The sequence below is a fragment of the Mus pahari genome, chromosome 2, assembly GCF_900095145.1.
Source record: "Mus pahari chromosome 2, PAHARI_EIJ_v1.1, whole genome shotgun sequence".
Taxonomy (NCBI): Eukaryota; Metazoa; Chordata; class Mammalia; order Rodentia; family Muridae; genus Mus; species Mus pahari.
Genome location: NC_034591.1, coordinates 66,341,062 through 66,352,928, shown reverse-complemented (window position 1 = coordinate 66,352,928; position 11,867 = coordinate 66,341,062). Strand labels below are relative to the sequence as shown.

Below are 11,867 nucleotides of genomic sequence, written 5' to 3'. Positions count from 1 at the left end.
CGCGCGAGTGCATATGAGCACCTTGCATTCTTCTGAGTGTTTTAAATTTTTTATTTTATGTTTATGGGTATTTTGGTTGCACGTATATCTATCTGTTCATCACTTGTGTGCCTGGTGTCCATAGAGGTCAGAAGAGGGTGTTGGATACCCTGGTCTGGAGTTTGGATAGTTGTGGACCACCATGCAAGTTCTGGGAATTAAACCTGGGACTCCTTAAAGAACAACCAGTGCTCTTAACCACGGAGCCATCTTTCCACCTTCTCTCTCTTTCTTTTTTTTTTTGGTTTTTCGAGACAGGGTTTCTCTGTGTAGCTTTGGCTGTCCTGGAACTCACTTTGTAGACCAGGCTGGCCTCGAACTCAGAAATCCACCTGCCTCTGCCCCCTAAGTGCTGGGATTAAAGGCGTGCGCCACCACTCCCGGCCCTTCTCTTTATTTTGTACTTGGTTATTTTGACATTTGGCCTAAGTTAGATTGGGGTTTAGTTTTTTTATTCTTCACATTTTCATGTTATCTCTGATATATTTGGTTATACTTTAAAATTTTTTATTTTTATGTTCCTCAAGGGCTTAGAAAGTCTTCTGGATTATAAAATACACATTTTTTAGTTTTCTGTTTTTGGTTTTGTATTCTAAGAACCACTTAACCCATAGGAATTTTCATGGCATAAACTGTGTGGAGGTAGGGTGAACCTTTTTTGTTTAGCTGTCTGGTTGCTTCAATACTATGTTGACTAGTCAGTCAACAGTAAAGAGCACTTAACTATCTGTTGGCAAAATTAGCAGAAGCTGCTGACACTACAGGCTCTCCTGTGCCAGAATCTAAATGTAGCTCACTCTATGGTTACGACAGCCTTGTCTGTGTTTAGTCTCTGTTGCTCTGTTTCATTCAGATTTTGAAATAGATTTGCTGCCGTAACTTGTAGATAGTGTGAACTCACATAATATTGTGTTCATCATTTAGTTTCTTTTCTTTCAGTTGTAATAATGGTTTAGTTTTCTTTCCACGACACCATTATTGATGTAAATACTTAAGACTGCACATACACATGCCTTGGTGTCCCATTGTCTATCTTCTGCCCACTTCCTGCTTTCTTTTCTTCTGAGTGTTTTAATTTAACACTCTCCACCCTCCTACTATCCCCCCCCATGATTTAGATTTATGATTTATGTTTTTAGACAGGGTTTCATAGTCTGGGCTCAACTTGAACCCTTGAAGTCCTTATTCCCCTGTCTATCAAGTGATGGGACTATAGGCATCTGCCATCACACCTAGCTTTTTGAGTATTTTGTATTTTTTGTATTTTGTGATCTCCAGTGTTTTAACAAAACTGGGTTTTAGCAGAATAGCATGTAATATAGGGTATATTTTTTACCCTTATGGGCCAAGTCAGATTGTCTTGGGTTTTATCATAGGATTAGGATCATTGTTTATGATCCTATCATTTAGGGTCAAGCTTCTCAAGGGGATGCATAGAAGAGTGTTAATGAGCCTAATTATATTGGTTAGGGTTCTCTAGAGGAACAGAACTTGAAAAATGAATCAGTCTGTTTGTCTATGTAAAGGTACAGTTATAATAATGACTTACACGCTATGGTCCAGCTAGTCCAACAATGACTGTCCACCAGCAGAAGGTCCAAGAATCTAGTAGTTGTTCAGTCCATGAGGCTGTCTTATCTGGTCTTTAGTATATGCCGGAGTGCTAAAGAAATGGAATTGCCTGTGAGAGCAAGAGTAATCAAGCAGAGAACAAACTTCCTTCTTCCATGTCCTTTATATTGGCAGCCAGCAGATGGTATGGCCTAGATCAAAGATGAATCTTTCTACCCCAAAGATCCAGATTAGAAGCAGGTCTCCCACTTCAAATAATTTACTTGTGAAAAAAATTTCTCCTGGATAGGCCTAGCCATTTGGGTTTTAGTTAATTTCAAGTGTAGTCAACTTGACAGCCAAACCTAATAATCATAGCCCACCTCTTATCAACCTGGCACACAATCATATCTTTTTATATCATGCTTAATTTCCAAATGAAAACAATAACCAGGTCAGACAGATAAGAGAGGTCCCTACGAGCTGGGTGTGGTGGCACACGCCTTTAGTCCCAGCACTTGGGAGGCAAGGGCAGGCAGATTTCTAAATTTGAGGCCAGCCTGGTCTACAAAGTGAGTTCCAGGACAGCCAGGGCTATACAGAGAAACCCTGTCTCAAAAAAAATAAATAAATAAAAAAATAAAAAAATAAAAAAATCCACTGGTAGTCTCTTAATTGATGTTATATTTCATGATAAACTGAGGAAAGAAAACACAAATATCTTTATATTCTAAACAAAATATATCAGAAACACTTATGTAAATTATAGTCCTTATCTCTGTAACTGGTTATGTGGCCTTAGCTGACATTTATTTATTCATTTATTTATACTTTTAATTGATTCTTTGTAAATTTCAAATCATGTACCCCAACCCCCACCCATCTTCCTATCCTTTATACCTGCGCTCCATCTTTGTAACATCCTTACCAAAAGGAAAAAATTGGAAACTATAGTTTATCAAAATGTGTCACACAGTATACCCTTTTGCCTACCCATATGTACTTGCAAATGTTCATTGCAATGAGTCATTGGTCTGGTTCAAGGTGTCTGGCTTCTGCTGTATTGTGAATACTAGATTCTCACCAGGACCTCTCTTAGATATCCTGGTTTTGTCCTGTGTCATGGAGATCCTGGAGCTTTGGATCTGCAGGATCAGCCTATAGGCTTTTATTTTTTAAATATAAAAATTTGTAACCCACTGACCAAAGGTAGAGGAGGAAAATGGCTAATAGGACAAGGGGGACATGGACCTGTTTAGAACAGTTTCTTGGGACTATTCCAATCTTCGTTGTCTACAGACAAGTTAACTAGAGAAACAACAAACACAAATCAACCTAGTAGCTCAATCCAGAAGAAACCACCAGGCTCTGCCAATTGGCATGAGTCTGCCAAAGCTACAAGAAGCAGCCAGAACATCACCAGAAGTTCTTTGGTGCACTTGTCCCTATGAAGCACAACAAGCGAAGATCATCAAAGAAAGCAAGGCACACCAATGCAGTAGTGTCATCAACAAAGACCAGTGTTAGGGAAGTCCAATGAAGACCTGCAAGGAGACCCAATGCCAGGTGTTGTCCACTGTATGTTGGGTTATAGTTATATTCTTTCTAAAACATCATGTGCCCTCTCAAGTGCCCACTCCAGCAAAACATCACATGCCCTTTCACCAGACAGCTTCCAGAAAAATAGCACATGCTGTTCTCAGCAAAATATCCTCTCACATGTCTGCTTCAGCAAAACATCCTCATAGACAGCTTTAAGAAAAATATCACTGGACACATTTGAGTCTCCAACAAAGCCAGAAATTCCCACTTCACCAGTCCTTTCATTCTCTCTGGCAGTTCATAGGTGGCATAGCTGTTGGGCTTAGTTAACTCAAAGCCCTGGATCTGGGCCTGGTTGGCCCAGTCAGCATAATGTTGCCAATCTAGTGAACCAATGTGATATTTTGCAAAAGAGACAGATGTTCAAGATTCCTTAGAAGTAAGTTATGACTCAGGGCTGGAGAGGTGATAGATTCTCTCAAGGAAAATTGTAGAGGTATACTGCTGGCCTTGCCAACTGAAAACCAATTGCTTCTAGTGGGCCTTATGGACAGACAGGTACTGAAAAAGTTATTTGTTAGATCAATAGCTATATGCCATATACCAGGAAATGTGTTAATCTGCTCAAATAAGGACACTGGTACAGCAGCACAATCAGAGTTACTACCTGATTTAGTTTTGTTTTGTTTTGGTTTGGTTTTTCGAGACAGGGTTTCTCTGTATAGCCCTGGCTGTCCTGGAACTCACTTTGTAGACCAGGCTGGCCTCGAACTCAGAAATCCACCTGCCTCTGCCTCAAAGTATCATCAGCTCTGCTAGATCATATGGTCCAAATGGTAGTGTAGTTCGCACAGCAGCCTGGACCTGTTAAAGGTGCCACCACGCCCGGCTACCTGATTTAGTTTTAGATAGTCATCTGTCATTCTCCATGTCTGTTTGTCTTCTGCACTGACCAGATAGAAGAGTTAAAGGGAAATGTGGTGGGAACCGCTACTTCTGTTTCTTTTCTAGTCCTTGATGGTGATACTAATTTCTGCAGTTCTTCTAGGGATATGATACTGTTTTTGATTAATTGTCCTCTCTAGCAGAAGCAACTCTAAAAGACTTCCATTTACCCTTTTTAACCACAATAGCCCTTACTACATAGGTCAGGGAACCTGTGTGGGCATTCTGCCAGCTTCTAAGAATTTCTATTTCAATTAAACATCTGGGGCTGGGGAAATAACCAAAGAATGAGTTCAGGGGATGTACTGTACCTACTGTGGGTCGGACTTCAGCCAAAACTCCATTAACCACCTGACATCCATAGGGCCCTACTTTATTGGAAGGCTACAATGCTTCTTGGGGTCTCTTGGAACCAGTGTCAATTCATAACCAGTATCCAATAGATCTTTGGACGTCTGATTGTTTCCTTTCCTCCAGTGAACAGTTAACCTTGTAAAAGGCTGTAGGGTCCTCTGGGAAAGGACTTGAGAACAGTTAACAGTGAAATTCTTAGGTATTTTATCAAGGTCTTTCTTCAGGGGAACCTGGCAGTCCCCTCATTCAAGGGGTTCTGGTTTGGCAAACTGAGTCAAGTCTAGAAATTGGCTTATGGGCTGATTTCCTTTTGCCATGATCCAATATAGGCTTTATTAGTTTTGAGAATTTTTCTGATTACATAGATCAAACAAAAATACAATAGGTTTTCTAAAATATTTCATGCCTGGACGGACATACTATGATTGATTAGCCAGTACCAAAGGTCCATATGAGTCATACCATCGTAAAAATCAGATTTCCTGTGTTACCTATTACAGGTTAGGTCATTACACAGCATACTCTTGAGAATCTGAGGGTTCAAAGTTCTCAGCTTCAATAGGCTCCTCCCACATATCTGCATATCAAGTATAGGATCCTATTCTTTACAAGTAATGCCCTTAATTTTGACACCCTTTGAGGCTGGGACTTGAATTTTATTTGTAATTTATTCAGTCTTATAATGGGGGCTTTGGTTTGATTTTTCTGTAACTTGAGCTCTATGACTGCTAGAGAGAAGATCCCTTCTAAGGCATACTTGGGAACCTCTGTCAGTGGGTCTCAGCCTTCCTAACACTACAGCTCGTGTTGATCTTCTTACTTAAAAGACTTGGATAAAGACGCATCTGTCTTCGCACCCTGAAGATCAGGGTTAGAAGTGGGTCTTCCCACTTGAAATGATTTAATAAAGAAAAAAACCTCTCTCACAGGTATACCTAGTCATTTGGGTTTTAGTTAATTCTACATGTAGTGAAGTTGACAACTAAGACCAGCCATCACACTAACCCTCCTGAAAAGCTACATATAATCTCATTACGCAGGAAGCCAAGGCAGGAAGATTGTCATAAGATTGAAGCCAGTCTGGTCTCAATAGAGAATTCCCTGCCAGCCAGGGCTGCACAGAGAGACCCTATTTCAGAGCAAAATAACAACAAAAATACTCCCCTCCCTCAGCGCGCGCGCGCGCACACACACACACACACACACACACACACACACACACACACACCACACCTTGAAATGCTTGTGTAAGAGTGACATTAGATGAAAGTGAAATCCAAGATAATAGCCTTTTGTTACAAGGGAGACTCCAGTATGTAATGGCTTTTTGACATAAATGTGTGATATCAAAAATGGAAGCAGTTAGGATCTGGAATAGACTACTATTTAAACCTTAGGTTTCATTAAATACTTGCATGAAGATGTTAGGCCCATTCTTTTTTTTTTTTTTTNAAGAGGGAGTCAGATCTTGTTAAGGATGGTTGTGAGCCACCATGTGGTTGCTGGGATTTGAACTCTGCACCTTTGGAAGAGCAGTCAGGTGCTCTTACCCACTGAGCCATCTCACCAGCCCTGTTAGGCCCATTCTTGTTTTTATTTCTGACCCTCTTGTTTGAGAGCCACTTTTTCTTGAGAATGTCCCCTTCAGTCATCTTCTTTTGCCCATCAAACTGGTTCTGAAACCGTGTTTGCTGTTGAGCTTCCTCAACACATGCTGCTTAACTCATTCCTTTTTTTTTCCTTCTTGTTTCACCTAAAAGCAGTCTTGAATTTAAATATGTATATTGCCCTTACCATAAGGCCTAGCTAGTTAAAAACTTGGATTTTGTTCCCTTTCTTTCCTTAAGTCCTGAAGAAGAATTAAGGTAGTCTTGGAAGTAATCTTCAGCTTCCCTTTGAGGTTGGTGACAGCTGATGTCTCCTCTTCACTCACTCCTGGGCTGATGGCCTCCCTGAGTTGAGAGTAGCTGATGCCTTTCACTCACGTTCTCTTCCCGGGTCTTGGCTTTTCTGTTTCTTCTTTGTTTTCATATGGAGAAATAGGAAATAGGAGTATGTTTGAAAATAATGACAGTTCATTGTGTCTCAGTATGAACTAACTGAATGAGCCAGTGAGTATCCAAGAATGTGTGATCACACCACCCGGTAGCTGGTGTGATGATGTAACTCCCGTGGACTTTTTTGAGGCTGGGTTTAACTGCCTTCATGCTAAGGATCATTCAGAGGTGGGATGGCTATTACCATTGTCCTTTAGAATGTCCTGCCTAAAATGGGGAATATTTACCTCATAGGGAAGTAGTGAATTTTAAAGTCAACTTTGGTAAAGTCTCTAGCGTGGTGCTTGGCACATAGTAGGATGTGTTAATTTTTTTCCCTTCCCTGCAGGCCATTCACCTGCTCTCCCTCTACGATTTTCCATAACACAGTTTTTACTTGGAACCAGTCTTCTGCCAAGAGTCTCAGTTTGGTTGTGTACTCCTACAACTACTATTTTTGGCTTGGCTTCCTCTCCAGCCACACAGTCGCCTATTGTACCAGCTAGTTGATGTAAGTCTCCAACCTCAGAGGAACCTTGTTACTTACCAGTAAGCTGTGTTTCTCTGACAGTGTGCCATCCTTGGTAACTTGTTTTTCTTTACCACTGTTGAATTATCTGTAATAATGTCTTGTGTGATCCTGAAATTGGAGTTAGAATTAGAAATTTAAGTTGCTAAAGTAGGCCTCCAAGAGGTATAACTGAGCAGGCAGAAATGCTCTGGAGACTCATGAGGTCAACAGCTTTTGTACTGTTCTGAGGGATATGAGTATTTAGAGTTGAGAGTGAAACACGTTCAAAGAAAGTAAAGTTGCTAAGTAGCTGGAAGTTTTGTATACTTCTCTGTAAGTCAACACATAGCATTCCTAACTTGTTTTACCTGAAAATGCTGTGGCATTTCAGTATCATTTCACAAGTGAGGGAGGTATGGTTGTAGCATGGCTAGAGGCTGTGTGGGATAGGATCCAGAGGTGCTGCAGAGAGCTCAGCTTCATTCTCCACATAGGTGTCCTCAGAGCTTGGAAGGAACTGAACTTTCTGCCACAGAGAATTGGCAAACATAGTCTGTTGACACCATAAACTTATGTTTTAAGACACTGCTGAATATTGTTTTGAGGTAGAAAGGTAAAAATCCTACCTTTCACCTCAGATGCTCTTCCCCTTACAGTCATCCCCTGGTGACTTGTGGATGACTCAGAACTTTAAAGTGGTGGGTACCACAAAGGGGGCAGAGATATTGGACTGGGGGTGTCGTTTGTGCTATAACCCATGCCTTCCTGTTTTCTGTGCTTCTGTGAGTTTCCAGTTTTCATTTAGTATAGCCAGAATGTTTTCTGCAAATCAGTCATCCCCTTAGCTAATGGTTGAATAGACTATTTTCTGTCTGACTTACACATGACCTTGGATTCACATGCTAACACAGGTAAGTCAGGGCTGGAGAACCAGTCTGTCTCTCTAAGACAGCTTGTATGTAGAATTAATTTATTCCCACCAAATATAAAACAAAAGTTAATAACTTTTTGTAAGAAATGAAAATTGTTTTACATTTAAGATTATTGGGTAGTATGTGATGCTTTATTGAGTAATTAAGATTATTTCATACTTAAATTTACCTCATCAGGTTGAAGGAAAGGAAGATATGCTAGGGATAGAGTAAGAGGAGAGTTATTGTTGACACCCCTGTGACCTCACTGGGTGTGGTCACATTCCACATAGCAGATACTATAAGGCTCTATAGTGAATCTTCCCTGTGAGCTTCTGAGAGCAAGAACTAAAGCACAATAAATTGAGGAAGTTCTTGGATGTTACAATTAGACTTAGCTTTTAGTCCTGCCTTCTAAGTTTACTTTCTTACTAGGAAGATTTAATTTCTGGCCCCAGTCCCATTTGTGATTGTGATGTTAAAATTATATCATAAGGTCATAACAAGAACTACTTATGAACTGGGTGGAGGTGGGCAGAGGCAGGCAGATTTCTGAGTTTGAGGCCAGCCTAGTCTACAGAGTGAGTTCCAGGACAGCCAGGGCTATACAGAGAAACCCTGTCTCGAAAAACAAAACAAAACAAACGAACAAACAAACAAAAAACCAAAAAGAACCTACTTATGATTATGAATATAAGCAGTTACTTATTTAGCACAGTGACTGGAACATAGCATGTGATCAATAAATGTTAGTTCCTGTAGTTATTGGATTAGCAAATGGAGGGATGAGGATCTGTGAGTGAAGCCAGTTAGTAGGAAAGAAGAGAACATTAATAAGCCATTCATACCTTATTAACTTGACTTTGAGCTTTTGGTATTGTTATTTTCCTTTGCTCTTGGAAAACACATAAGGAAACATCACTATCTTAGTTCTTTGGAACTACTTTGTCACTTTCACTTCTATTATTTGGAAGGAGTCATCTTTGTTGTTGTTGTTTTTTTAAGATTTATTTATTTATTATATGTAAGTACACTGTAGCTGTCTTCAGACACTCCAGAAGATGGAGACAGATCTTGTTAAGGATGGTTGTGAGCCACTATGTGGTTGCTGGAATTTGAACTCTGCACCTTTGGAAGAGCAGTTGGGTGCTCTTACCCACTGAGCCATCTCTTCAGCCCAGGATTCATCTTTGTGTGTAATGTTCACTGTGATGGTCAGAGTACACAAGCAGCTATGTAGAACTGAAGGCTCTACACATGAGGTATACATGAGTACACATGTAGGCTTATGTGGCCTGAGTGCGAGTAATCTCACCTCATCCAGTCCCAGTCTTGCTGACTTAAAAACACCCTACATAAATCTCAGGCACTGAATTTGTATATCGTATGTACATATGTGATTGCTATGGGTTCTGTTATTTTGTTCTATTTATTAGTTAAAGATCATCAATACATATCTGAGCTATTTTTGAGACAGCCATGGGGGCTTGACATTTGAGAATAGAACTCTTAAGAAAAGCTGGATTCTTCATCAGGATAGGAAGCAATGTGGTTATTAGGGCACAGATTTTTACCATATTAGAATCAAAGATGCAAAAATTTTAACAATTTTTAACCAACATTTTTTGTTTAAGTCACTGTGGTAAGAAGGCATTGTGTCACAGTGTAATTAGCAGTTTTTCCCTCTGATACAGGAGGAATAGTGTGCTATGAAGTCTGATAGAGTGCCTCAGTTGTGAGAGAGAATTCCTGTGAGATTACAGTTGGGTAGTCTGTCTTGCCTTGGGCTAACAGTTTCAGGAAGGAGAGATTACAGCAGTGACCAAGGCTACAGCAATTTCCTCACTCAAGCCTCACACCCCACACCTATAAAGGGTCACAGCTAGCTTTGGCCCCTCGCAGACCCCCCAGTTTCTTCCTCTAGAGAGAAGCTGTTCCTTGATATGTGCATTAATAAACACAGTTCTATCTGTTGGTGGAGGTCAAATTCTCTCTTTTTGACGCCCCAGAAATTTAACATTAAATCATTATTATGATAAACAATCCAAAATGAATTTTAAGGAATAGAAGGTGTGTTATAGATATGAAGTGTCATGGCAGTGGGTCAGAATCAAACTTGCTGTGTATACTTCATGTATGATCTTGAGCAAACTCCTTGTCCTTTCTTTACTGTAGTTTTTTTACTGCAAAGTGGGGTAAGTGCCTTCAACTAGAGTCGAAATAACTGATAAAACATTTACTGTACTTAATGTAGTGCCTTACTTGTGAACAGTTAGATGTTATAAAGCTGATTAAAATGTTTTTGCAATTGAAACTTATCTGTTATTCTTAATCCATTATTTGATAATATTATATAAAATATGACATTTTTAAAAAGCAAGAGAAAAGATAAGGTTTAGATATACCATAGTGATGTCTGCCTGTTACCTTAGCATTCACAGCATCTTTTAGGCTGAGGCAGGAGGATTGTGAATTTGAGGACATCCTGGTCTACAGATTAAATTCAATAACAGGACCTCATCTCAACAAACAAAGAAATAAGGTCAATGTAATTCATAATCTTAGGACATATTTGGTATATATAATATATTCTAATCTATGTGCTTGGGTGATCAGAATTAAAAATAAACTCAAGTTTTAGAAAACGTGCTACGGATCAGATTTCTGAGGCTAATATGAGTATAGTTTTTGATTTTAACTGTTAATGGTAAGTATGAGAAAGGCTGGAGGAGTTTAAAAGCTTGCAAAAGATGGAGACTGTCTAAGGAGACACCTTAGAGAAAAGAGGATTCTTTTTGGATTTTATGAACCTTTGCATCATAAAAATTATATTTAGAGTTACTTAAGAATGCAGCATCTGTTCTTAGTATGATGACCAACCATAGCTTAAGGTTGATCTTCTTTATTTGTAAGAGGAAGTTTTTACTTATTTGTGTTCTGTTTTAGTGTTCAGTCACCAGTGACTTGGATTTTCCAGCACAAGTCATCCCGTTAAAGACCTTGAATGCAGTTGCATCGGTGCCTATAATGTATTCTTGGTCTCCCTTACAACAGAATTTTATGGTATGTAAGTAATGTAGCTTTTGCTTGTTTGATAATGTATTTAGATAAAAAACATGGTAATTTTTGTCATGATAAGGAAAAATTAATTTTAAAAAGCCATCAGAATGATAGCACTTGGACTGATTTTTTTTAAAATTAATAGTTAAAAGCCATTTAATGTTCTTTTTTGCATTCTTCATAAGAAAAGTTGAAGTAAACATATTTAAAGATGAAGTCTTTAGTTCTTATTCTTTAAAAGTGCCCTCTCACCTCAGCCTGACTTTCCATTTTGTTAACTGAGAGCTGCTCATCAAATGGTTTTCAGGAAAAGATTAAGATAGTGGCACATGTTTAGTTTAGGCCGGTCTAGTCTGCATATCGAGTTCCAGAACAGCCAGAGCTACACAATAGAGACCCTGTCTCCAAAATTCAAAACATACATGTGCTCGTGAGCACACACACATACACACACGTAATAATGTAAACTAGGAACTACTCTTAGGATTTATAAAGCACAAATTAGGTCATTGTCTCTGTAGAGAACACTAGTCCAAGCTTTGGCAATACAATGCTCATATTTAATTCTTTATGCAAACAGTGAAGAAAAGTAGAACAAAAGAAATTGAAGAGTATATTATTGACTTGTATTGTTAAATAAAAATACACAGTTTGGGGCAAGGGAGATGGCTCCATGCATACATGCATGAAAAAGTCTGGCATGGCAGTATACAGGTATATATACAACAATGGGGGGTGGAGAAAGGTTCCTTGGACAGCCTAGCCTAGCCTAACCAGTAGTCTCGAGGCCAAAACAACTCAAGGTGGATATAGCTTCTGGGCCTCTACACGTTCACACTTACATAAACATGTGCGCGTGCGCGCGCGCGCACACACACACACACACACACACACACACACACACACACACACACACAC

General features: G+C 39.4%; 1 protein-coding gene across 6 annotated transcripts in view; it reads left to right on the top strand.

Annotated features, from left to right (window-relative positions):
* Positions 1-11,867, top strand: part of Ezh2 (enhancer of zeste 2 polycomb repressive complex 2 subunit) — a 64,027-nt gene that overhangs the window by 24,584 nt on the left and 27,576 nt on the right. For all 6 annotated transcript variants that reach the window (XM_021189325.1, XM_021189334.1, XM_021189330.2 and 3 more), the window contains exon 4: positions 10,836-10,952. In XM_021189325.1, coding sequence (XP_021044984.1) covers positions 10,836-10,952 — 117 coding nt within the window. The remainder of the gene's footprint in view (positions 1-10,835; positions 10,953-11,867) is intronic.